This window comes from Carcharodon carcharias, chromosome 31, assembly GCF_017639515.1.
Source record: "Carcharodon carcharias isolate sCarCar2 chromosome 31, sCarCar2.pri, whole genome shotgun sequence".
In the NCBI taxonomy this organism is placed as follows: domain Eukaryota; kingdom Metazoa; phylum Chordata; class Chondrichthyes; order Lamniformes; family Lamnidae; genus Carcharodon; species Carcharodon carcharias.
Window position 1 is genome coordinate 457,261 of NC_054497.1, and position 27,840 is coordinate 485,100.

The 27,840-nt window shown below is 45.2% G+C and overlaps 1 protein-coding gene across 2 annotated transcripts in view; it reads right to left on the bottom strand.

Moving 5' to 3' along the window:
- Window positions 1-726: 726 nt before the first annotated feature.
- Window positions 727-27,840, bottom strand: part of LOC121271816 (cytokine receptor common subunit beta-like) — a 54,924-nt gene continuing 27,810 nt past the window's right edge. For both annotated transcript variants that reach the window (XM_041178106.1, XM_041178107.1), the window contains exons 7-14: window positions 26,838-26,976; window positions 23,707-23,864; window positions 21,005-21,141; window positions 19,102-19,285; window positions 12,230-12,314; window positions 10,990-11,059; window positions 9,278-9,390; window positions 727-4,172 (exon numbers count right to left, since the gene is read on the bottom strand). In XM_041178106.1, coding sequence (XP_041034040.1) covers window positions 3,035-4,172; window positions 9,278-9,390; window positions 10,990-11,059; window positions 12,230-12,314; window positions 19,102-19,285; window positions 21,005-21,141; window positions 23,707-23,864; window positions 26,838-26,976 — 2,024 coding nt within the window. In that variant the 3' untranslated portion in view covers window positions 727-3,034. The remainder of the gene's footprint in view (window positions 4,173-9,277; window positions 9,391-10,989; window positions 11,060-12,229; window positions 12,315-19,101; window positions 19,286-21,004; window positions 21,142-23,706; window positions 23,865-26,837; window positions 26,977-27,840) is intronic.

Sequence of the window (27,840 nt, forward strand, 5' to 3'; positions counted from 1 at the left end):
GAGCCCCGCATAAGTGATGTGGTGCTGCCTGGGAAGTCTGGCGCTGATGACTCCAAGCGCTGACCAAAGCAAGGTAGGCAAACAAACCTTGAAGTCCCGAGTGAAGTGCAGCCCGCCAGGTGCACGCCTGTTATATGCAGGTTTGAAGCACGTCGGCATGTTTTCCTGATGATGTGAGTGGATGATCCAGTGGGGGCGGGACGATCCCAGGGGGCTGGCCTTATAATGATATGCTGATGTATTACAATGAGGTTCCTGATGTCCAATGGCGAGGAACATGTCCCGCCATCGACGAGCTGAGCGGAAGATTGCAATCTGGTTTCACGACATCATGAAACTGATTTTTGGCCTTCTTGCTATATCGTCTGCCCACACCTCTGAACGTGCCCGATGCCAGCGGGCACGGAGAATCCCGGCCTTGGTGTGCCATATGTTTGGAATTCCCTTCCACAAATGGCAATTGATGCTAAGGCAATTTGTTTAATTTAGATCTGGGATTGGTAGATTTTGGTTAACCGAAAGGATATTTGGCCTAAAGCAATATTTGGAGTTTCGACCACAGATCAGTGAAGTTCTCATTGAATGTTTGAACTAGCTCGAGGGACTAAATAGCCTACTCCTGCTCCTATGTCCAGGAATGAAACAAATATCCTCGGATCATCCAGTGTTCAACAAGTTGGTTAAAATGTTATTGCCAGTAAGTGAAATGAGATATCAAGAGTCCTGTTGAGAATATCACTTCGCTCCTTTTAGTTTATACTTTTGTTACAAAGGAAAAAGCGTACATCTTTTCATGGTTACCCAATAAGTTTACAAACTATTTTTCATCGAATTACATGCATGTTCAGTAATGCATATTGTCCAATGGTTTACTGATCTTGGTACCAAGAGGGTAGGTGTGGCCTCTCTTCATGATTCCTCGCAAGAATTCATTTCATTCCCAATATATGGAATTGCTACTTGCCTGGATGAGTGTGGCTCCAACAACACTTAAGAATTGCTGAAAAAAGAGAGCTTTTTTGGTCGAGGGTTTTGTCTTGCACTCGTCAGGGCAATTCCCAAAATACCAATGATAATACCTATGACAACTGCCAAGTGTCCTGATGAGTGCAAGATGAAAAGCTTCATCAAAAACTGGGTCTCTTTTTTCAGCAATCCTTAAGTTCTGTGGTACCAAATGACCATTTGAACACTTAAGAAGCTCGGTATCATCCAGGATAAAGCCGCTGCTTGACTGGCACCCCACCCACCACCTTAAACATGCACCTTTCAGTGCAGTACTGAGGGAATGCGGCACTGTCAGAGGTGCTGCCTTTCAGGTGAGACATTCAACTGAGGCCCCATCCATCCCCTCAAGTAGATGCAAAAGATCCCTTGGCCTTATCTTGCAGAAGAGTACAGAGGTTCTCCCTGGTGTACTGATCAACATTTATCCCTCAACCAATACTATAAAAAACAGATTATCTGGTCATTATCACAATGCTGTTGGTGGGAGTTTGCTGTGTGAAAATTAGCTGTCATCTTTCCTATAGTACCGCAGTGACTGTAGCCGGAATTTTTCGGCCCCTCCAGCTAGTGGGATCTTCCAGTCCTGCCGAAGTCAATGGACATTTGAACGGCTTGGCACATCTGTCGCGGGGGAACCCACCATGGTGGGGCCAGAAATTCTGGCCTACATTTCCAAAAGTACTTTTTGTGGTTGTGAAACGCTTTGGGACATCCTGAGGCATGACAAGTGCCCTATAAATACAAGTCTTTCTTCATTATAGGCCCATCTGTATTGAAGTTCACCTACCAATGACCCACCCACGTGTTTAATTTACATTTTGTCACTTCTTAGCTGCCTCCTCTGATTCAACACTTGTGTGGGAAGGGGTCTCTTCCTTTGGCGGGTCCTCTACCCACCAGCGTCTACAATGGGTGACATTGAAAATCAGATAGATGTCCTTGATAGGCAAACACTCCATTCAGGCGAATGAACAAGTCAGAAGGATGGACAGGCAATTAGAATTGGACAATGGCATCAGAATGGATGCCGAGCTGCCTCAGGCACTGGAGGGCATGGCATGAGTTCTTTGACTTCCTGTTGATAAATGGTGCAAATTTGATTCCAACTATATTGCTGGGAGAAAGGTGGAAATTTGGGGCATCGTAATTCAGCTAGAAGCTTTGATAAATAAATCTTCACAGCTTACAAAACACAAATATCCAACTTCATTTTATAATGGTTTTAAAACAATGAAACCCTTTATGTCTACAAAATGTATATCGCTAACTTTAGCTGACATCATGACTAGAACTAACCGTGTTCAGTGAATTGCAAAGCTCGCAAGAACAATGTCACCTCTGCAATTTCAGAAATAATCCATCTGAAGTACTCGGAGCCACTGCTGTGTTGCATAGTTGGAGGTTGTTTATAAAACTCAGGCTGGTAAAAGAGTTGTGAAGCTGCATTTGTCTTTATCACAGGTAGAGTGTCAGCATTCAGCTCAATAACCTGGGTATTGAACCAAGCAGCAGGTAAGGGTGGCATGGTATCAGGGCCATACAAGGCCCACGCCATCTGGAAGAAGGAAGGTGAAGTGCAAGAGGTCGGACCTGCTAAGCAACTTTGAAGGTTGAAATGCTTTGCTACATCAAATGGAGTTAGCATTGGAGTAGCACGGAGAAGTACAGTGCAGCAGGATTCCAGTCAGCCCATCGTGATTGTGCTGGCTCTTCAGTTGAGCTATGCAACTAATTCTAGTGGCTGTTTACCAGCAGAAAGAAAATGCTTCAGTTGCTGTTTCACCTCTTCCTTTACTTAATAAATAATATGCAATTGGTTTTTCAAGGTGCTTTTCAGTCAATATACAGACCGTATGGTCTGAGATGGACTCACGTTGTTCCCTGTAGTATAGGTAGATTGAAATGGAGGCATCACCTTTAAATCCTCATGAGGGGCTGAAAAATCCATGGAATTCTGGTTAGCTGGTTCAGTATCTGCCAATGATGGTGGTGGCTGGCATCTGGTGAATCCGTTTGCATTTGTAGGTCAGGATCTAGGAATGAAGCAATAATCTCCGATCTGCTGCAGAAGTAGTGGCTTAGCTCCTTGCTGGTAAAGGATTACATTTGGGGTTTCATTCTGCATGTTTGCAAGTGACAGTGCTTCCTCTTTCGTTGTAGGTTTCTGTGGGTCCCCTTGGAGCTTAGGCAGGTAAGGATGTTCAGCCTCACGACTGGGCACCCTCCAGTTCAAAGGCTCAGAGACTCCACCCTGTGGACACTTAGCTGAAAGGCCCTGAGCTTTGTTTGTGATCAGTGTAGCTTGCTTGGGAGGACTGCTCCAGTGGGCCAATTGTTCCCCAGGCGGTGTTAACACATAGTTAACACTGTCGTCTGGTTGCCAAGGCGTAACTATGGGCTTTTCTTGTGAGACGTCAGGCCAGCTTGGTGGTCTTTGTGTATTTCCCTCATCCACTATTGGAGCATCGCCCTCCACCAGAGTGTCTGCTCCGCAGTTGGAAACCACTGACGGCTGACCAGCCGTAGAGTTTGCAGTTGCATCTGAACCTGGAACTGGGTGGCTAGAACTGGAAATGTCTGCATCTTTTGTGTGTGCGTCGCCGGTATTAGCCCCTGGCGAGGAGGTTGGGTTGGAATTTCTCAATGGTGGACACAGGACATAACTGGAAACGGAAATGGATGGTTGTTCCAGCATTGATTGCTTTAAGCAAGTTCTTGCAGTGTTATCAGTGTGAACGTGATAACCAGTTGCACTTGGTGAACTGAACATGGGCTGTGAAGGATTCAGAACATAAGCGGAAGCAGGCAGAGGCAGTGTTTGTTCATGATGTGCCTGATCCGGCACCTGTTGACTTTCAGAGGCATTCTCTGGGAGTTTCACATATCCAGGAGCCCCTTGACCACATTTGAAATAGCTTTCATTTTGGTTAAATCCATTCTTTAATTCCAAACAGGGCTTTGACAAAGCTTGATAGTTGAATAAATACGGACCATTGTAATCTGATGGATCGCTCAGCATCGCTGGAAGGTTGGAAGGTGCTTCTCCAAAAGGTGCTGCTGTTCCAGTCTCACGATATAATTGCCCTTGACCAACTTGATCTCTAGTCATCGGAGGGGAAGAAATGCCTCGTTCCTTCATGATCTGGGTGAATTCTGCTTCTTCTCTGTTGTAGGAACAGGAACAAGCACACACAAGGGTAAATTTTACAAATTCATACAATCCATCATTTTATATTTCCATTAATTTGACTGTATGGACAATTGGCAGGTGCTCATCCTGCTAATCTTAGTCTCTTGCATATTGGCGGCCATGTCTCCTACATTACATTGGTGACTGCATTTCAAAAGCGTCTAATTGGCTGGAAAGGACTTTTAAACATTTGGTGGTTGTGAAAAGCACTGTAGAAATGAAGGTTTTCCTTTCTTTTTTAATCTTTGGAATTCCCTCCTCAAAGCTCTCTGCCCCTATCTTTCCTCCTTTAACACACTCCTTAAAACCTCCCTCTCTGACTAAGCATCATCTGTCCTAATGTCTCCTTATGTGGCTTCACATCAAATTTTGTCTGATTACATTCTTGTGCAGAGCGTTATGTTAAAGGCACTATATGATTTAAAAAAAATTCATTCATGGGACCTAGGCATCGCTGGCTGGGCCCAGCATTTATTGCCCATCCCTAATTGCCCTTGAGAAGGTGGTGGTGAGCCGCCTTCTTGAACCGCTGCAGTCCATGTGGTGTAGGTACACCCACAGCGCTGTTAGGGAGGGAGTTCTAGGGTTTGGACCCATTGACAGTAAAGGAACGGCGATATATTTCCAAGTCAGGGTGGTGAATGACTTGGAGGGGAACTTTCAGGTGGTGGTGTTCCCATGTGTCTGCTGCCTTTGTCCTTCCAGCTGGTAGAGGTCATGGGTTTGGAAGGTGCTGTTGATGGACCCTGAGTGATTTCCTACAGTGCATCTTATAGATAGTTACACACTGCTGTTACTGTGTATCGTGAGTGATGGAGGGAGTGAATGTTGAAGGTGGTGGATGGGGTGCCAGTCAAGCGGGCTGCTTTGTCCTGGACGGTGTCAAGCTTCTTGAGTGTTGTGGGAGCTGCACTTATCCAGGCGAGTGTGGAGTATTCCATCACACTCCTGTCTTGTGCCTTGTAGATACTGAGCAGGTTTTGGGGAGTTGGGAGGTGGGTTACTCGTCACCGAATTCCCAATCTCTGACCTGCTCTTGTAGCCACAGTATTTATATGGCTAGTCCAGTTCAGTTTGTGGTCAACGGTAACCCCCCAAGATGTTGAAAGTGGGCAAGTCAGCAATGGTAATGCCATTGAATGTTAAGGGGGCATGGTTGGATTCTTTCTTGTTGGAGATGGTCATTGCCTGGCACGAATGTTATTTGCCTAAGCTGTTGTTGCAAGGCATTGTTGTCGCTAGCTAAGGTCTGCCAAGGGAGAATGTCTTGTGAAACGTAGCTTTAAGAAAGATGAGGGTGACATCCCAACCTTGAGGCTTAGACAGTATATGTATATGTCCAAGCTTAGCTCTTATAGTTTTTCATTTCTACACCTGTTAGTGAATTGTGAAGGATATCAGTGATAGAGTGCACTCAGGGTTAGCTGTAGGGTTAGGGTTATATATAACCCAGCTTATCAGTAGAGCAGGGATTACATCTCACTGCTTTTGCAGTGTGCTTTGACCCCAGTCTCAAAAGTGTATCCAGCACTGGAGATTTGAGGCTTGTATCCACTGGAGTTTAGAAAAGTAAGAAGCAACTTGGTTGAAACATATAAGATCTTCAGGGGTCTTGACAGGTTGGATGCGGAGAGAACATTTCCTCTTGTGGGAGTATCTAGTACTATAGGCCGCTGTTTAAAAATAAGGGATCGTCCATTTAGGACAGAGATGAGGAGAATCTTTTTCTCTCAGAGGATGGTGAGTCTTTGGAAATCTCTTCCTCAAAAGCCAGTCTTTGACTATTTTTAAGGCCGAGGTAGACAGACTTTTCATAAGCAAGGGGGTGAAAGGTAATCGGGGATGGATGGGAATGTGGTGTTGAGGTTACAATCAGATCAGCCATGATCTTATTGAATGGTGGAGCAGGCTCGAGGGGCCGAGTGGCCTACTCCTGCTCCTAATTCGTATGTTTGTGTTTAGGGCCTGAATCTTCGGCTCGGCGAGCAGGGGCGAGGCCTGCTTGCCGAGGTGCAAAATGATTCAGGGCGATGTCCCGACATCACTGCGCATTGTTTAGATTTTCTGTTTGGCAGGCACCCAGCTGACTCGGCTGCTCACCCACCGAACCGTCAAAGGCCTATTAAGGCCATTTAAATATCAACTGAGCTGCCCGTCCAACCTTAAGGTTGGCGGGGGTGGGGGGGAGGTGGGGGTTGGGGGGTTGGTGGTCAGGCAAAGAGCCCAGGCGGCCTTCGTATTTATCATTGAACCTCATCCACAGGTGGGACGAGGATTCGTGAAGGGTTTATTAGCTTGATAAATTTTTTCATTAATGTTCATTGACATGTCCCAGCTCATGTGACATTGTCACATGAATAGACATGTTTTAACATGTTTTTCCTTTCTTTATTAAAATGTTGGTAACTTAATCAAATCTCCCTGAGGCAGCTCTGTGCCTCAGGAAGATCTCTATGCTTTTTCCTGCGCCGTGCGTGAAAGAGCACAGACCCCGACTCAGGGAATCCCCCCTCTCCTCTCCCGCCCACACAGGGAGCGCTCAGTGCTACTGGGCGCACGTCACGCTGGGTGGGCCTTAATTGGCCCATCCACGTAACATGGCGGTGCAGTCTGTACCAGCCCCACACAGCCTCCCCCCTACAGGGGGAAAATTCTCCCCTATATTTCTGTCACTTGCTGATTCTGGTGCTTTCATAAATAAGGTTAGCAACCTAGTACCCCAAGGTATTATGGCCAGTTCTGATCTGTGTACCCAAGAGTGTGTCTACATAGACCCATTGCACTGAGAGTCCTATGAAATGCAGAGCGACTGACAGCTTCACCTCACTAATTGGCAACATAAATGCAAAATCAGAAATGAAAGGATTGTGTTTTCTGTTGAATTCAGATAAGGAAAGACAACCTACATTTATATAGCACCTTCATTGTAGTGAACTATCTCAAGGCAGTTCACTCAGAGCGCAATCGGATAAAAATCGACACTGAGCCAAAGTGGGAGACACTAGGGCAGGTGGCAAGAGCTTGGTGAAACACTTAGGTTTTAAGGACAATCTTAAAATGAGCAGAGTCGGAAGAGCAGATTTTTAGGGAAGGAATTCCAGGACGTGGACCTGTGAGACAGCTGAAGGCACAGCCTCCAATGATGGGATGAAGGAAGGCCGAGATGGGCAAGAATCCAGTGTGGGAGGGATGCAGAATTCCTGGAGGATTGAGGGACTGAAGGTTGTAGAGAAAGTGAAGAGCGAGTGTAAGAAATCTCTTTTTATTAGTAAAATGATTCCTCGCAGTTCAGGCTCGAATGTGTTGTCCAAATATCCAAGTGTTTCACTCAGACACAAAAATGCAGCAATTATTATAGCAATGAACACATGTCATCTGATTGTCTTATAGACACAATCAGGCTCAGTTTCTGCAGGTATTTTAAGACTGATTGTTGATGAGTTCTTCCCCTGTTTCAGGGAAACTTTGCTTATCCCTTGCTCAGTGGCTTACTTGTTCTGTGTTAAATTATATGAGTCTGCTTGACTGATCTATGCTCACTGTGCTTGATTGGTTAAGCCTGGGTGTGGACTCAGAGCTAAAGTAAACAGCAAGTCCTAGAAGCTGAGCTGTAAGCATGGGTGCAGACATTTTGTGGTTGCAGAGGTATTTTAAAGCACATAGCATAAAGTAAATAAAACATGTTGCATACTTAGGAACTGGTGTCATCTCTGAATTGCTCTGAGGTAAATCCAATATATAAAATATACAACAAACCAGCCAACAAAAGGGAACATCCCTCCCTGCACTCGAGTCCAGAAGCTTAATTTTTGATGTCAAGTCAGGTCACCTGATGCTCAGAAATGTGTAAGAGAAAGATTTCTCTATGTAAGCTCCAGGCTCTCAAATAATGGCTCTTTCTATGATACCAAGGAACAGGAGGCATTCTGCCTATTTATTCATTGACTTCCCCCTGTCCCTCCCTCCTTGTTACAGCCAAATAGCAATGTTCACACCTATTCTAGCTTAACAAGTTCTGAGGAACAAAGAGACCTTGGCATGTGTGTTCATAGATCTCCGAAGGCGGAGGGGCATGTTAGTGGGGTAGTGAAAAAGGCATATGGGACACTTGCCTTTATCAATCGAGGCATAGATTACAAAAGTAGGGAGGTCATGTTGGAGTTGTATAGAACCTTGGTGAGGCCACAGCTGGAGTACTGTGTGCAGTTCTGGTTACCACATTATAGGAAAGATGTGATTGCACTGGAGGGGGTGTAGAGGAGATTCACCAGGATGTTGCCTGCGATGAAATATTTAAGCTATGAAGAGAGGTTGGATAGACTTGGGTTGTTTTCATTGGAGCAGAGAAGACTGAGGGGCAACCTGATCGAGGTGTACAAGATTATGAGGGGCATGGACAGGGTGGATAGGGAGCAGCTGTTCCCCTTAGTTGAAGGGTCAGTCACAAGGGGGCATAAGTTCAAAGTGAGGGGCAGGAGGTTTAGGGGGGATGTGAGGAAAAACCTTTTTACCCAGAGGGTGGTGAGGGTCTGGAATGCGCTGCCTGGGATGGTGGTGGAGGCGGGTTGCCTCACATCCTTTAAAAAGTACCTGGATGAGCACTTGGCACATCATAACATTCAAGGCTATGGGCCAAGTGCTGGTAAATGGGATTAGGTAGGTAGGTCAGGTGTTTCTCACGTGTCGGTGCAGACTCGATGGGCCGAAGGGCTGCACTGTGTGATTCTGTGTGATTCTTTGAATAAGGTCTCAGGACATGAACAAATTGAAATGGATGATGACTCAAAGTTGAGAATTGATTGGGAAGAATAAGAAAGCTGATTCTAATAATGACCTAGCTGTGCTGGACAGTCATTTCCATGGTGATGTAACATGGTTTATGTATTAGGGGATTGTCTTAGATCCACTGACATCAACCTATAAGTGCTGATGTCCTCTGGCTTGTTGGCAATAGCAGCTTGTAGGGGGAGAAGAAACCTTAAGAGGAGCAAGTCAAACTCCATCTTGTTCTCGTACTTCCCAGTGAGGTGATTAGCAAGAAACAATAGCAGGAGCCTGGAGTTAAAAAAAAGGACTTACTTTGAAATGACTTGGGGAGATGTATCCAATGATTCATCAGCCACAACTTGGCAGATGTTGCTTTCTTCCTGTGCTATGGTTTCCGCAGGGAACCAATACCCCAGCAGCCCTCTCTAAAAGGGGAAAGAAATATATGCATATGTTACCAGGGAGCCTAGACTGGATTAATCTGCTACTGCCAATGTGCCATATGGAACATGCAGTGTCTGCCATCATGATGCAACCCAGATGATATGGCACAGTGTTTCAGGAGGGACTGTGCTTACTGAGCAGGTTAGATCACAAGGATCCACATGGCTTCCACTTTGATGGTCAAGTCAGTTGGTGTCATTTGGAACAACGCAATTAGTCTTTGTCACCCTGCAGTTGATACGGGGCAAGGGGATACGCTCAATTGTCTTTGATTCATTCATTCATGGGCCGTGGGTGTCACTGGCAAGATCAGTTCCTAACTTCCCTTGAGAAGGTGATGGTGCTGACCTGCTTCCTTGGGCTGGCTGCAGTCCACCATCGTTTTCGAGACTGGCTTGCTAGGCCATTGAAAAGGTCGGTTAAGAGTCACTCGTGTTGCCATGGATCCCGGGTTACACGTAAAGCAGATTCGGAAAGGCTGACGGATTTTCTTCAATAAAGGACGTCAATGAGCCACATACAACAACCTGGTAGTTCCTTGGTCAATATTATGATGCATTGTAAATGTATTTAATTAGCTGAATTTAAATTCTCCACCTGTGACAGTGGCATCTGAACTCTTGCCTTGGATTATTAGTCCAGGGCTGGGATTTTCAGGTCCTGCCAGAAGCGGGCATCATCACCAAGTCAATCTTTTGGCCTCTCTCCAAATCTTTCCATCCCACCCGGGACGGTACCTGCCCCTGGAAGATCCCGGCCCCTGTATCTGGGTGAATGGTCCGCTATGTAATCATTGTGGGCAGGAGGTTTGGTTCAGGGGGACACAGGTGGGCCTGGGTGTGCCCGGGGAATAGGCCTCCAACCACGATCGGCTGCCGATCGCGATTTCACGCCGGTTGGCCAATTAGCAGCCAGCTGGTGTGAAACGTGCGCTGAAATACTCGGCAGTTGAGGGTGGCGGGAGGAGGGTGGGCATTGACAGAAGCGTGGGCGTAGGCCAGCGCGGAATGAAAGCTCCCTGAAGGAGCTTATTTTATTCCATTGGATGACGGAAACCCTCCTCTCGCCCTTGGACGAGGTCTCATCGAAAATGCAAAGTCTGCCTGGAGGCCGCTGCCAACCGTGAGGTTGGACGGGCCATGAACACTTGGAGTCAATTGGAACTTTACAGGGCTTAACTGCCCTCTTAATTATCGGTGGGCGCACTCCTGACATCTGCGCCCACCCATCGGCCACAATACCGGACGAGCGGGGGATGAGCGTCGGGATGGGACACTCGCCGGATGTCATCACACGGCCTTTTACACTTGAGCGAGCCGGGCACATGGAGTTGAAAATTCTGCCCTGTGATACAGTGCCCAAGCATATTGGTGGTATAAAGCCAGAAGGTGTAATGGATAAATGATTTAGGACCTGAAAGGCGTTCGAATTTGGTGAAACAGGCCGGGCAGTATCACCAGGTTAAATTTTACATGGATTTCACTGCCCCTGACGTGCACATAGGGGTGTCCATGACCTATGCCTTTACCTTATAAACCTGTAGAGGTCGCACTAGAGCAATGAAACAAGGAAACAATTACCTGACTCTCTTTGAGGAAAAGCTTGCTCTTTGCTGGGTCCGGGATACTATCCAACCAGGATCTCTTCTTCCTTTAACACGTAGAACAGACGGACAAAAACAAAACAATCATGATTGAAGTTAGAAGATTGGAGGTGGTCATATTCCAACAATATGTAGAATTGCTTTGAGCGTACAGCACAGAAACAGGTCATGCCACCCAACACATCTATATCAATGGTTATGCTCCACATGAGTCTCCTTTCACCCAACTTCGTCTAACCCCTGACCTTTCTAATCCTTTCTGCCTCATTTAATTATCTAGCTTTCACTTCAATGCATCTAGGCTATTTACCTCTACTGCTCCATGTGGTAGCAAGTTCCACAGCCTCACCATTCCCTGGCTCAAGGGGTTTCTCCTGGATCCCAAATTCAATTTATAGTGATGACCCCTAGTTTTTACCACCCAAAAAGTGACACGTTTGTCACTTAAAGTGCACAGCGGATATTTGGGCTGGGATTTTCCAGCCCTGCTATTGAGCCATTCAAATTTCCATTGACATTGGCGGGACCGGAAGATCCCACTGCTGGAAGGGGCTGGATAATCCCCTTGGCCACCCCCCCCTCCCCGGAAACTGTTTATGTCCTCCAGATGCTTGCAAGGCGTTCCTTTTTTACCAAGGATTCCAGATGTTTCACTTGTAAGATGTTGGATACCTGAGAATTTCCGAAGAACTCGAATTGCGAGCTCACAAATCCATGTATCAGACAAAGGATCCACTGACTGGAATCTAAGTGAGGAGCTTGGATGGTTTCTTTAAAACAGAAGGATACTGTGGAGTGAATTAGGCTCTTGAGTACTTTATGTTTTTCCCCAGGATTTGGGCATCGCTGGCTAGGCCAGAATTTATTGCCCATCCCTAATTGCCCTTGAGAAGGTGGTGGTGAGCTGCCTTCTTGAACCACTGTAGTCCATGTGGTGTAGGTACACCCACAGTGCTGTTAGGGAGGGAGTTCCAGGATTTTGACCTAGTGAAGGAACAGCGATATATTTCCAAGACAGGATGGTGAGTGACTTGGAGGGGAACTTGCAGGTGGTGGTGTTCCCATTTATCTACAGCCCTTGTCCTTTGAGTCAAGGTTTAATCAAGGCATTTAAATATTTTATGTGCTAAGTGTCAGAGATCTATTAGTGAGTTCCGATTGGAAATCTCATTGAGGGGTCCCAGGCAGTTTAAAACATAAGGAATAATATACTTTACCTTTTTATCAGGCAGAAGAAGGGGCGAATCAAGATGATTAAAATCATCAGCATTACAACTGCTGCAATAACAATCGGCTTATGATCTAAACAAAACAAAAACAAAGAAAGGCATTTAACAAAACTTTCATTAAATTGTTTTTTTGTTGCTCTTCTGAGAGAATTGTACCACAGTGCGGTCCTCAAAGCGCCCACTGAGGTCTGGCTCGTGCCATGGTTATGAACAGGAATGCTGTGTTTGGCTGCAGTAGAGAGCTTCAATTAGAGATTGGTGACTGAGGGAGTTTAAGGGTTAAGTTAAGGGATAAGTTCTAACTAGTCTTTCTTTAACTTAGCAATTAATTAAAAGTTGCTGTTAGGGTTGGAAGAAGGTGAGTTTTAGACCAGAGAGGAGAGGCCAGTGAGAGTGGTATAAAAGGGCGCATGAAACAGAGGCCGAGAGCGGAGAGGAGAGGCATACCCACAGGACCTTCAGGAAGTGGAGAATGAAGTGACATCATGATTCAAAAAGTGATGTGACGCAGGGGAGGGAGCTGATTGGCAGTAGGGTCAGGTGAGCACTTCTACTTGCACTTTTTCTACAAGTAAACTGCTGCAGTCCATTAGCTTAAACAAAATAAGGTGAGGACTGTGGACGGTAACGGGAGTGTTTGGAGTGGAATAAGGCCCCTAGCGTAGTTAGTATTCTTTAAAGGGGTTAAATAATGAGCTTAATCTAAAGGGAAATCATGTCAGCAGAGCTTGCACCTGTGATATGCTCCTCCTGTGCTCTGTGGGAAGTCATGGACACTTCCAGTGTCCCTGGCAACCATGTGTACAGGAAATGTGGGCAGCTGCAGCTACTGGCTAACCGAATTTTGGAGATGGCGCTGTGGGTGGATTCACTGTGGAGCATCCACAGATTGTCGTGGACAGCGCATTCAGTGAGGCGGTCACACTGCAGGTAGAGACTGAACAGGCAGAAAGGGGATGGGTGACCACCAGGCAGAGTAGAGGAAGGCAGGTAGTGCAGGAATCCCCGGCCAGGGCTGGCTCCCCCACTCTAACAGAGGTACCATCTTGGAAGCCGTTGAGGGAGACGACTTCTCAGGGGAAAGTAGCAGGAGCCAAGTCCATGGCACCACGGGTGGCTCTACTACACAAGAGGGGAGGAAGAAGAGTGGCAGGGCTACAGTGATAGGGGATTCAATAGAAAGGGGAACAGACAGGCATTTCTGCAGCTGCAAAGGAGACTCCAGGATGATATGTTATCTCCCTGGTGCCATGGTCAAGTGTGTCTTGGATAGGCTGCAGGGCATGCTGAAGGGGGAGGGCAAACAGCCAGTGGTTGTGGTACATATTGGTACCAACAACATGGATTAAATGAGGGATGAGGTCCTACAAGCTGAATATAGGGAGTTAGGACATAAATTAAAAAGTAGGACCTCAAAGGTAGTAATCTGAGGATTACTACCAGTGCCACTTGCTAGTGAGAGTAGAAATAACAGGATATATCAGATGAATATGAGGCTGAAGAAATGGTGTAGAGGGGAGGGATTCAGATTCCTAGGACATTGTACTTGTCCCACCTTCCCGAGAACCGGTCCCAAACAGTACAGGTTGCATCTGGGTAGGACTGGGACCAATGTCCTTGGGGGGCTGTTTGCTAGTGCTGTCTGGGAGGATTTAAACTAGAATGGCAGGGAGATAGGAACCTGAGCAGGGAGACAGAGGAGGGCGAAACAAGGATAGAAATGAAAGACAGAAAAGTAAGAAGCAAAAGTGGAAGGCAGAAAAAAACAAGGGCAAAAGACAAGTGGGGTCACAGTGCAAAATAAAACTAAGATGACTAAGAAGTTAAAAAGACATGTCTAAAGACATTGTATCTTAATGTATAGAGCATTCGCAATAAAGTAGATGAATTAACAGTGGAAATAGATATAAATGGTTATGATATAATTGCAATTATGGAGACATGGCTGCAGGTTGACCAAAGATGGGAACTGAACATCCAGGTGTATTCAATATTTAGGAAGGACAGACAAATAGGGAAAGGAGGTGGGGTAGCATTGTTAGTAAGGAAGGAAATCAATGCAATAGCGAGGAAGGATATTGGCTTGGAAAATCAAGATGTGGAATCTGTTTGGAAAGAGATAAGGAACATCAAGGGGCAGAAAACATTGATGGGAGTTGACCACAGACACCCAAACAGTAACGGAGATGTAAGGGAAGACATTAAGCAGCAAATTAGAAATGCATGCAATAAAGGTAGAACTGTAATCGTGGGTGACATTAATCTACATATAGATCGGAGAAACCAAACTAGCAATACTACTGTGTAGAAGGATTTCCTGGAGTGTGTACATGCTTTTTTTTAGAGGAACCAACTGGAGAACAGCCTATCCCAGACTGGGTAATGTGCAATGAGAAAGGATTAATTAACAATCTTGTTGTGCGGGGTCCCTTGGGGAAGAGCAATGATAAAATGATGGAATTGTCCATTAAGGTGGAGAATGAAGAAGTTGAATCTGAAACTAAGGCCCTGAATCTAAATAAAGGGAACTGTGAGGGTATGACGCACAAGTTGGCAATGATGGATTGGGGAACCTTACTAAGAGGGTCGACGATGGATAGGCAATGTCTAATATTTAAGGAAAATATGTATGAATTACAACAATTCTTCATTCCTGTCTGGTGCGAAAATAAAACAGGAAAGGTGGCTCAACCATGGATTACAAAAGAAAGTAGACATAGTATTAGATCCAAAGAGGAAACATATAAAATTGTCTATAAAAAGCAGCAAACCTGAGGATTAGGAGCAGTTTAGAATTCAGCAAAAGTGAACAAAAAGATTGATCAAGAGGGGGGAAATGAAGAGCAAGTTTTTTACGCAGAGAGTAGTGAGTGTCTGGAATTCACTGCCAGGGGAGTTGGTGGAAGCAGGTACGATAGTGATGTTTAAGAGGCAGCTTGACAAATACATGAATAGGCTGAGAATAGAGGGATACGGGCCCCGGAAGTGCAAAATGTTTTAGTTGACAGGCAATATGATCGGCACAGGCTTGGAGGGCCGAAGGGCCTGTTCCTGTGCTGTACTTTTCTTTGTTCTTTGTTCTTTGAATTTTGAGAGTAAACTTGCAGGGAACATAATAAATTATGACTGTAAAAACTTCTATAAATATGTGAAGAGAAAAAGATTAGTGAAGACAAATGTAGGTCCTTTACAGTCAGAAACAGGGAAAATTATAATGGAGAAAAAAGAAATGGCAGAAGAATTGAACACATATTTTGGTTCTGGCTTCACATAAGAGGACACAAATAATTTCCCAGAAATGTTAGGGAACCAAGGTTCTAGTGCGAGAGGGGAATTGAAGAAAATCAGTATTAGTAAAAAAATGGTGCTCGAGAAATTAATGGGGTTAAAGGCTAAAAACTCCCCAGGGCCTGATAATCTACATCCCAGAGTACTAAAGGAAGTGGCCCTGGAAATATTGGATGCATTGTTGGTCATCTTCCACAATCCTATAGACTCTGGAGCAGTTCCTACAGATTGGAGGGTGGCAAATGTAACCCCACTATTTAAAAAAGGAGGGAGAGAAAAAACAGAGAATTACAGACTAGTTAGTCTAACACCAGTAATGGGGAAAATGCTAGAGTCTATTATAAACTATGTTGTAACAGAACACTTGGAAAGCATTAACGGGATTAGATAAAGTCAGCCTGGGTTTATGAAAGGGAAATCATGCTTAACTAATTTACTGGAGTTTTTTGAGGATTTAACTAGTAGAATAAACAAGGGAGAACCAGTGGATGTGGTGTATTTGGATTTCAAGAAGGCGTTTGATAAGGTCCCACATAAGAGGCTAGTGGGCAAAATCAAAGCACATGGGATCCGGGGTAATATACTGGCATAGACTGAGAATTGGTTGTCAGACAGGGAATGGAGATTGGGAATAAATGGGTCTCTTACTGGTTGTCAGGTGGTGACCAGTGGTGTACCGTAAGGATCAGTGCTTGGGTCCCAGCTATTCACAATATATATAAATGACTTGGATGAGGAAACCAAATGCAATATTTCCAAGTTTGCTGATGACACAAAACTGGTTGGGGTTGTGAGGAGGAGGCTTCAGGATGATTTAGACAAGTTGTGTGTGTGGGCAAACACATGGCAGATGAAATATAACATGGATAAATGAGAAGTCATATATGCTTTGGTATGAAAAACAGAAAGGCAGAGTATTATTTAAATGGTGATATATTGGGAAATGTGGATGTACAAAGGGATCTGGATGTCTTTGTGCACCAGTCAATAGAAGTAAATAGGCAGATGCAACAATGGTATGTTGACCCTCATTGCAAAAAGATTTGAGTTCAGAAGTAGGGATGTCTTACTGAAGCTATACAAGGCCTTGGCGAGACCACACCTGGTTTATGTGCAGTTTTCGTCTCCCTACCTAAGAAAGGATATAGAGGGAGTGCAGCGAAGGTTCACTAGGCTGAGACCAGGGATGGCAGGACTGTTGTATAAGGAGTGATTGGTTCGACTGGGCCTGTGCTCATTAGAGTTGAGAAGAATAAGAGGGGATCTGATCAAAACGTATAAAATCCTAACAGGGCTAGACAGACTGGATGCAGGGCGGATGTTTCCCCTGGCTGGGGAGTCTAGAACCAGGGACACAGTCTCAGGATACAGGGCAGGCTATTTAGGGCTGAGGTGAGAAAATATTTCTTCACTCTAGGGTCGTCAACATGTGGAATTCTCTACCATAGAACGCTGTGGAGGCCGAGTCACTGAGTATATTCAAGAAAGAAATTAATAATTGTTTGGATATTAGGGGCATATTAGAGGTATGGAGAGAAAGCGGGACTATGGCGTTGAGATAGAGGATTAGCCATGATTATATTGAATGGTGGAGCAGGCTCGAAGGGCCGAATGGCCTACTCCTGCTTCTAGTTTCTATGTGAACAATGTTTTAGGAACAACTGTCTAGATGATGTTTATAATTGTGTAGGTTAAAATGAACAATTTGCATTAAATTGCATTTTATGTGTGAATACACTGTGCGTTAGAATGGTATTGAGGTGTTTTATATGCATGAGGTGGGAGGACCATTTAGACTTTGCTGTCTGGATCCCAACTGGCACTGAGTCCTGTTCACTCCTCACCCCTGTGTTGGCTAACCTCCATTGGTTCCTGCTCCACCAATGCTTCAGTTTAAAAATTAACATCAATGTCTTCAAATCCCTCCACAGCTTCACCCTTCTTTATCTCTGTAACCTCCTCCAACCCGACAATTTTCCAAGATCTCTGCATTACTCCACTGTCCGTGTGGAGATGAAGTCCTGTTTTCACATTGAGGATACCCTCCATCATGTTGTGTGGTGCTACCACTAAGTGGGATAGATTTGGAACAGATCTAGCAGCTCAAGGCTGGGCAACCATGAGGTGCTGTGGGCCAACAGCAGCAGCAGAATTGTACTCAACCCCAATCTGTAACCCCATGGTCCAGCATATCCCCCACTCTACCATTACCGTCAAACCAAGGGATTCTACCTGATTCAATGAAGAGTGCAGGAGGGCATACCAGGAGCAGCACCAGACGTACCTAAAAATGAGGCATCAACCTGGTGTCTCACCACCAGCTGCTCAAGGGCAATTAGGGATGGACAATAAATGCTGGCCTAGCCAGTGATGCCCACATCCCATGAACGAGTTATAAATAACAATAATTCCTACTACCTAACAACCACAATTCTGCTGCTGCTGTTGGCCCACAGCACCTCATGGTTGCCCAGTCTTGAGCTGCTAGATCTGTTCAAAATCTATCCCATTTAGTGGTAGTACCACACAACACGATGGAGGGTATCCTCAGTGTGAAAACAGGACTTCATCTCCACACGGACAGTGTAGTTGCCACTCCTACTGATACTGTCATGGACAGATGCATCTGCATCCAGTGAGGATGAGGTCAAGTTTGTTTTCCCCTCTTGTTGGTTCCCTTATTTCCTGCCGCAGACCCAGTCTAGAGCAATATCCTTTAGGTCTTGGCCAGCTCGGTCTGTGGTGGTGCTACCGAGCCAAACTTGGTGCTGCACATTGAAGTCCCCCACCTCGGGCATTTTCTGCGCCATTACCACATTCAGTGCTTTCTCTAAGTGGTATTTAACATGGAGGAGGAATGATTCATCAACTGAGGGAGGGTGGGGGGTGGGGGGTGCGGGGGATACATGGTAATAAGCAGGAGATTTCCTTGTCCATGCTTGACCAGATGCCATGAGACTTCTTGGGGTCCAGAGTTGATGTTGAGGACTCCCAGGGCAACTCCCTCCCTACTGTATACCACTGTGCCGTCACCTCTGCTGGGCTGTCCTGCTGGTGAGACAGGATATACCCAGGGATGGTAATAGTGGTGTCTGGGACATTATGTGACATGACTATGTCAAGCTGTTGCTTGACTAACCTATGAGAGAACTCTCCCAATTTTGGCACAAGCTGAGGAGGACTTTGCAGGGTTGACAGGGCTGAGTTTGCCATTGTCGTTTCTAGTGCTTAGGTTGATGCTGGGTGTTTCATCCGGTTTCAGTCCTTTTCAATTTCCTAGTGGTTTGAGACAACTGAGGGGTTTGCTAGGGCCAATTCAGAGGGCAGTTAAGAGTCAACTACATTGCTGTGGTTCTGGAGTCACATGTAGGCCAGACCAGGTAAGGACAGCAGATTTCCTTCCCTAAAGGGATTAGTGACCCAGATGGGTTTTTACAACAATCGACAATGGTTCATGGTCATCATCAGAGTTTTAATTCCTGATTTTTATATTGAATTCAAATTGAGCTTGTTGATCTTGACCAGTGCAAGAAGAAACTCTATGGGGATTCAATTGTATTTTGCCTACATACCAGGATCAGTTTCCAATGAGATCTCTTCACTCCAGTCACTCCATGGTCCACAGTATGTAAAGGGACCTTGCCCACATTTCACCTTTGCTCTGATTCTTATTCTATATCTGCTGGAAAAGTCCAATAAATGCTTTGGGAGTTGGCAGGATTTGGTGTCTTGGGGAATCGCCTTCACTTCAGAATTCTGGCACAAGAGAATACAAAGGTTACTATACATTGCAAAGTGCCCTTGGTTTGAAATGCTCTTCGAATCTATCACCAACTTCTTTCAGAGAAATAATAGGACTTCTGATGTTTCAGGCTAACCACAGCTATGGGTAATCCTATATTACACTTGAAATATCATGGGCCTAATTATTTGAACTGTAACCCAATGTTTCAATGGAAAACAAGCAATGATGTTATGCTAGTGTTTAATAACCATCTGCTCTTGTGATACTATCAGGGCTCTTACTCTCTAATACACTCTCTGACCCATACACATGCACTTGTACACTCACAGGGACATAGAAAAACCACACATGCACACACAAATACACACACACATGCACAAAAACACACTAGCTAAAACACACAGCTCATATATACAAATATGCACACACACCTCACACACAAACACACACACTTTATATGTACATCTTGTATACGTGCACACCTCACACATACAAACACCTTAAACATGTGCATGGACATTAAACACACGTCATACCCAAATATACATGCACTTTAGAGAAACCTCATACATATGCACATATGTATACACCTTTGGAGACCTATGTGCTGGAAAAAGCCTGCATTTCTTTTGTGTGATACCGCTTTAAGACCAAAGTTGTGGGGGAAGTGAGGGGGGGGGGGGACGTGGTGGTGGTAGGGTGGGGGCTATATTCTGAAAGCAGGTTAATTGGTTTCCTGATTATGATATCATTAGGTTCCAAGAAATGTTGATTTCAGCTGAGGTTGCTAAGGGAATGAACAGCTAAGAAGCAAAAGGTAAATAGAAAGCTAATTGTAGTGAGGTTGAGTCAGCCAGTGATTTTCTGTTTGGCAGTTCAGAACGTACTGAGAATTCACGCAAGGTTGTCTCTGAATGGAATAATTTGGCAATCTTCGAACAGATCTTGATGCTGAAGTAGGTCTTTGAGAATAGAGCAGAGATTGTGTTACTATGTGTGTTATCCAGTTGGAAAAAAACGGAGAGCTGAAGATAGGAGGGGACTGTGGATTGCTGCAGTTTCACTGTTGTCAGAGATCACCAGACATTTGAAGGAGTTAGAGGAGAGTGTCTCAGAGGATTCTGTGCCATCAGGCCTGTCATGAGAGAGGGTTTGAAGACATGCACCTTATCGGTGGTGACTGTATCTGTGTCATTGGATGGAATCGTTGTGTTAAATGTGACTGAAGGGCTGAAATGATTGAGTGTGAAGCGAGCGACCCTACATAGCAGAGGTTGAGTTGGAAAGGCTGAGACTGTGTGGCATGTAGTGCCTCATTTGTGCAGGAAGTAAATGCGAGTGCTTGTAACTACGTGAGGTTTATCTTTGTTGTATCAAGTATTTAATGTGAAACTCAACTTTTTTATTTTCACTATCCTTCACCCTTCATTAAATGTTTGAATTCTGTTGATTTTAGTTGATTTGTTACAGTAAAAGTTTTAAAAAGTGAAATCCTGTCCGTTGGTTTTCTTTCTGTTGGATTTGTGGGGATTCCTTTCTTTATCGGTCTCTACAGGGAACATAACCAGTCTCACACAGATATACACACACACACACACACACAGACACACACACACACACACACACACACACACACACACAAACAACTCATGCAAGAACAGACCACATATGCACACAGGGTAGGCTGTCTGAAAACCTGGCTGTGTCACTGATGGAAGATCGCAACTGACCTCCCAAGAGTCTTCAGCCTTCTTGTAATGAATTTCATATTCTGAATTGCCATCAGTGTTCTTGGTAAGCCAGTTCAGTTGGTAATTTTCATCAGGCAGCTGTTTTATGGTCAGGTTGAAAGGGGCCTTGACTTTTACTAATAAGAAAAAGACAAAGAAATGAAGTCATTTCACAATATGCTGCATTTTGAATTAAAACATAGGAGCGTAGGAAATAGGAGCAGGAGAAAGCCATTCAGTCCCTCCAACCTGCTCCACCATTCAATTGGATCATGGCTGATCTTTTACCTCAGTGTAATTTTTCCATTTCATGGCATGATTGTGATAAATATTAGCATGATTAGCATGACACTCCAAGCACCATGGGAAGCTCTCTTCTCCAACATCCCCTCCCCCCTCCATCTTAGGTTCTAAATCAATTCCACAATATGGAAACTAAACACATCTGATAATGGCACTTAAGCAGCCAGCAGGGGGCCTTTCCTGGGATCAAGAGCCGGGGGTGGGGTGGGGGGCAGAAGTCTTGCCCCTCCCCCCCATCCCCCTCCAGTGGGTTGCTGGCCAATCAGAAGCCAGCAGCTCTTCATTGCAGGCAGCCACTGGGGATGTGGAGGTTGAGGGGTGGAGGGGGTGGTGATGGGGGGTGGAGGGTGGAGGGTGGTGACGGAGGTGTGGTGGGGGTGCTGGTGGGCAGGTGAGGGTCCGGGGGGTGTGGTGGCAGCTGCTGGTAATGCACCCACTGGAAGCTCAGGATCAGTGAAGGGACCCAGGCTGCAGGTGAGTGAAGGTAGGTTGTGGGTGGTGGGATGGGAGTTGTCGGGGAGGGAGGGGTAGGGGGTTCGGAGGCAAGGGCGGGGAGGTGAATGTCAGCGGACCCCCTACCCTTCATGTTACCAGGTCCCTTTATTGGGGACTGAGTGCCTGACGAGTGACCCCCATCCCCACCAATCAGGAGCCCATAAGTAAACATACCAGGGATTGCCTTTTGGATTGCTCGACATGGAGCCTCCCCTGCCTGATGCTGTTTGAATACCAGCAGCAGCAGGATGAGGCCCTTAAGTGGACATTATATTCCATCCTTCATATGTCAGCCTGGACAATTAGTGTTGGCGAGCTATTCAAACGTGGAGACCATCAGAGCCAATGCTTAGCCTTTCCTTAGCCAAAGTCCACACCACAGGGTGGCCGCCGGGGATTGGGGTTTTATATCCTTTATCCAGTGTAAAAGCGCTGAGGGTAAGCGTGGTGGTGGGTTCTATGGCTCAGTTGTAACCTGCATTTGTAAAATGAGCCCTCAAGAGACCTCAGGCCCTTGATTATTGCTGTACATATGTGAGGTGATTTGTATTTCTCCAGAGGAGTAGAAGTAAAGTGGGAGAACACATCAAAGGAGACAACGTTAATATGGTCAGCCTTCTCTGGGCCTTGTTTGTTCCTTTAAAGCTCCGATCACATACAGCCATTACTCCTTAGGTGTGGCTCAGTGGGGAACACTCTCACCTCTTGGTTGGAAAGTAGTGAGGGTTCAAGCCCCGCCTTAGAGAATGGAGTACAAAATCTATGCTGATACTCCCAGTGCAGGACTGAGGGTGCACCACATTGTTGGTGGTGCTGTCCTTCAAATCAGATGGTAGGCCAAAGCCTTGACCAATTCCAAACAGTTCTGATCGAGCTTAAAGGTCTTAAGGCATTATTCGAAGATGAGGGAAGTCTCTAAGTGTCCCGGGCTATGTTTCTCTCATTATCAACATCATAATAAACAGACTAACTGACCCTCTTGCTTCTGGACTCGGGATCTTGCTGATTGAAAAATGGTGATTGAATTTATCTCCCTCGCAACATAGGGCTGCAAGAATTGCTGAAATCACATTGACTGTAAACCTGCACCTTCAGGAAAAGAGGGGTGACGAGAATAGAAGGAATTCTAGTATCCTTGCTCAGTCACTGAAAGTGCGGGTTGGAGGGAGGGACTTCCTGTTTCCACCATGTCTTGGGGTTGACTTCATCCCAATTGAGTGGAAATGGGGTGGTTTTAGTCAGTCAGGTGTAGGTGGCTCGTGTTTGTACAGCCTCAAACAGCCCAGGAAACTGAAGCAGTATTCCGTTGCTTAGATTGTTGGGGGCGGGGGGAATACCAGAGCTCTCTAACAAGTGAAAAGGTTCTCTCCCAGAGAGCAACAAAGCTGGGCATCGATTCCCTCTGAAACTAGCTATCTTTTGTCTTCTGGACCTTTGATATCTTTTTAACTCTCAGTGTGGAATGTACACCTACTCTCAGCAGGCCGACTTCTGGTGGGCCTAACAAGGCCGTGGCGATGGGGTACACATGAACATGCAAAAATGACAGGCAGGACGGGAGGCAATTGCCCCGTCAAGCTTGCTGCATGCTCATGACGAAATACTCCCTCCGTCTCCCACCTCAGCCCCTCCTCTTCCCTTCCCGCAGTCATCAAAATCTCCTTGGAGAGACCAGGCCCCAAAACAAAGAGAAGGCCCAGGACCAGTAAGGGGAGAAGATTAGTCCAGAAAATTTCTGCTTAACCCCATTCTCAGGCGATCCACACCAGTCAAGGAGATCACCTGAAACAAGTATTATGCATGAAGATAACCCAGGAATAGCTAAGACATCTTGTCAACTGATAAATTCATTGGTACAATAAACGTGAAAACTGTGCTAAAGCAGCCCTAGTGGGTGAACTCACTGTTTCTATAAGGTTCAAATCTTTTTGTTGGCTCTACGAGCTTCAGGAACATGTTATAGTCATTCAGGTCCTCCTCATCATCCACAGGTATGTTACAGCGATGAACGATGAGATGTGGAAAAGTGTGCAGTATCCCCGATTGCTCACATTCTTTGGTCCTGCAAAGTAAAAAAGATTAATGAAAGGATAGTCATCACTAATGAACAGAGTCACATAGCAACAAAACAAAAAATTGCATTTGCATAGCACCTTCCTCGAGCTCAGGGCACCCCAAAGCACTCTGCAGCCAGTGAAGTACTTTTGAGGGGTGATCACTGGTGTACAGCAGGGAACATGACAGCCAATCTGTGCATAGCAAGCTCCCACAATTAGCAACGTGATAATGGCAAGATAACCTGCTTAGTGATGACTGAGGGATAAATTATGCCCAGGACTGGGGGAGAACTCCTGGTCTTTTTCTGGCTATTGTGATCTGTAACAGCAGATAGTGTCTCGGCTTAATAATCAAAAGGCAGGACACTTAATAGTTCAGCAGTCCCTCAGTACTGCACCAGAGTGTCAGCCTTGATGTTACACTCAAGCCTCTGGGACAAAACTTGAATCCACAACCTTCTCACTCAGTGATGTTCTCAGAGAGCGTCATCCATCAAGCCAGGTCTGACACTTCGTAAAGGAGGGTGAGGAGGGGAGGAATAAAAAAAGCTGATTTAACCCATCAACTTATCAACTTTGAGGCCCCTGTTGAAGTCCAACTGCACCAAGTAGAGCGTGAAGGTGTACACTTTCAGTTCCTACTCTGTGCTGAATTTGCTATTTTCTGAATGTTTACTTCCTTCAGGTATTCACAAGGGAAAGTAGAACCAGTAGCTTCAATATATATGGGGTTGCAAAGAGGGAATGTTACTGCGTCACTAATCTAGAGGCCCTGACTGATACTCCAGAGACATGAGCTCAAATCCCACCACAGCAACAAATCTGGAATGAAAAGTTAGTCTCCGTAGTGGTGGTTGTGACATAAGCTGTATAGACCAACCTGTTTAATACCCTTCAGGGAAGGAAGTCTGCTGCCCTCCATGTAATTTCAGACCCACAGGAATTTAGTTTGCTCTGAATTGAGCATGCCACTCAGCCATATATAACAGCTACAGAAAAATCAATAGCTCTGTGGGTGCTGCTGACACCACATGGGTTTCAGTGGGTTCAGGAAATTGGCTCACCACCACCTTCTGAATGGCAATTAGGATTGAGCTGGCCTTGCAAGTGACTCTGATCCCACGCAAAAAGGGACAACTGGGGAACGCTTTCTGAGGAGTCAGGGACATTTTGTGTGAAATGTAAAATATCACTATTAGGTGCTGTATTGTAATGTAAATGTGTTTTTAATGCATTGATTCATCATAGGGATCTATCCTACTAAGGTTAGTTGATCCTTAAAAAACAATTGGTGATTGGTTATCACCAATGTGCAAATACTCTCATGCATTACAGTATTTTTTTCCATTAAGAATGTGCCAAAATACATTAAAATTGTGAAAGAAATATCCAGTCAGCATCTATTGTCATATTTTGTGCTGTGATTTAAATTGACTGACAGATCAGATTATTGAAAAAAACCTGCGTTTGAAAGATGGAAGAAAATCTCTGCACCATTGATTGATTCTGCTCTGAAATTAAAATGGGACACCCTTTTGTTCTGTTAATTTCAGGCAATGTAGCTGGAAGATTTTGTTATGGCAGCTGCAGTCATCATGAATGTTTGGCTGGCTTTCAAATGCTAATAATGGCTTCAACTTAGCAGGTAGTCTATTGATCCAAGAATGACTGACCCTTTTAAGAAGCTGTAGTAACAGAATATGCCTTTGATATGGCTTCTTGTTTGTTAACAAACCTAATAGGGCTTAAAGGATTACAATTTTTCTAACACTGGAGTAGGTTTTCTTCAGTATCAATGATATTAGGTTTGAATTCAGGGTTTTATTAGATTGTTAGAGGTTTAATTTCTCCCCAGTTATTTTAAAATAATTTCTATTGCTATTGCATCGCCCCTGAAGACTATACATGGTCCCGTGACGATGGAGGGTAGATGGGGAGGCATGGGAGTGACATGGGTGGGTTGGTGGGGGAGGGTGAGGTTTAGGGGTCCTTTAAATGATGTTGGGAGCTGGACTGCTGTGTTGGAGAATAGAGGTGGGCCTTCTAACAGGTCTGCCCCCTGCACCCACACTCCTCACACACTTGATCGTAGCCCCATGCACTGTTTACCCTGATCCCCATGTCAAAAGACAAAAGCCTGGGTAAAGTCACACTTGGGCCACATGGTGCGTTTCAGAACACGGCCCCTGCTCCCCGACACCGGGTACACTTAAGCCCTGAAGATGATGTACGACAGAGCCAAGAGGATGACAGCCCTGTCCCAGGAGTCTTAATGATAAAGAGAGGGTGAAGAGAGTTGAGCCTTTGGAAGGAGGTTATCTGGGAGGTAATCTTGTACAAGGTAAACAAGGTAAACATAGGCAGCAAGGAAATGATTCATCTGGAAAGTTGCTCAAGATAACATGGTGAAAGTAGCGCAAGCGGTGGGGGTGTGGTTACAGTTGCAAAGATAAATTTAGGACCATAATAAGGGTATTTTTCTTTGTGCAAACTGAGTAATCTTAATTTCTGTTGACAGGTTAAGGTGGCCAATTTTGGATCACTCGCCCACAATTTATTTCTTTCCAGAAGTCAAAATTATCCTCAAGTAGTGATAAATATATGGAAAAGGCTTTTTCTTAAATCTTTCACAGGATGTGGGTGTCCCTGGCTAGGCCAGCATTTATTGCCCATCCCTAATTGCCCTTGAGAAGGTGGTGAGCTGCCTTCTTGAACCGCTGCAGTCCATGTGGTGTAGGTACATCCACAGTGCTGTTAGGGAAGGAGTTCCAAGTTAGGATGGCTTGTGGCTTGGAGGGGAACTTGCAGGTGGTAGCTCAGGTAACACCCCAAAATTTGTTAAGAACATTTGGGATGTTGCATTGGAAGTACCTGAAAGGCCACATGGGTGAATGACCTAAGATGGGCTGATGCATAATGGTCTTCAGATCTTCTACAATCAAGGTGAGGTTAGGGGCTATTTCAGTTAGGTTACTTACTCAACGCTATAGGCTTTTCCATAATGGAGGTTGAATTTGAAATATTTACTGGACTCCATTGTTACTTCCCAGGTACATTCAATCTCCTGGATGCCATCGTAGGTACACTGCAGATTTCGAGGCATCACCTTAGCTTCAGCTGTGAATATTCAAGGCAGACAGTTAGCACTGAAATATAGAGCAAGAGTCTTAGCTCACGGCAGCATGGGTGCTGCTTAATGAACTTGCTTCGATTATCAGCAACACGAGTTCACCAGTTCACCTTTGGCACCATAGGGAAAGATTGAATGGAAACTAACCAATTGACCATAGAAGTTACAGAACAGGAACAGGCCATTCAGCCTAGCAGGACCATTCCAGTTTTTATGCTTCGCATGAGCCTCCTCCTACCCTTTCTCCCCTAACCCCATCAACATAACCTTCTATTCCTTTCTCCTTCATATGGCATCCCCTTCAATGCTCCTCATGGTAGCAAGTTCCACACGTTCTCTTCAGCCTTTTGGCAGAGCAGTTTCTGCAAAATTCCGTGTTGGGTTTCTCCATGTTCAATGGAATATTGGAAGCCCATCAGACGGAATTGCTACCAAACTCCGCTGGACGGTTTATTCCACTAAGCCAAAATGATGGAGGTTGCAGGGACGCCTGAATGAGGCAACATTCCTTCAAGAGAAGCCTCACCATTAAGCACAGGCAATCTGTGGTGCAGCTTTGCTTTGGGAGGTTGGTTCTATTTTTGAAACACGAGAAACCTTGAGTATGGAACATTGAGGGGAAGATGGAGAGGTGACCAGGTTGAGGCGTTTGAAATGTTTAAAGAGTCTGAGAGAGTGAATACAGAGAAACTATTCCCTTCTGAGAGTGATTGAGAACATGGGGACATAGTCTCAAAATGACAACAAAGCCACTCAGGAGCGAACTGAGGAAGGACTCTCTCATAGAAAGACTGGTAAATATTGTAGTAATATGCCTTGAAGAGATAGCAGCATGACATCACTAGAAGGGA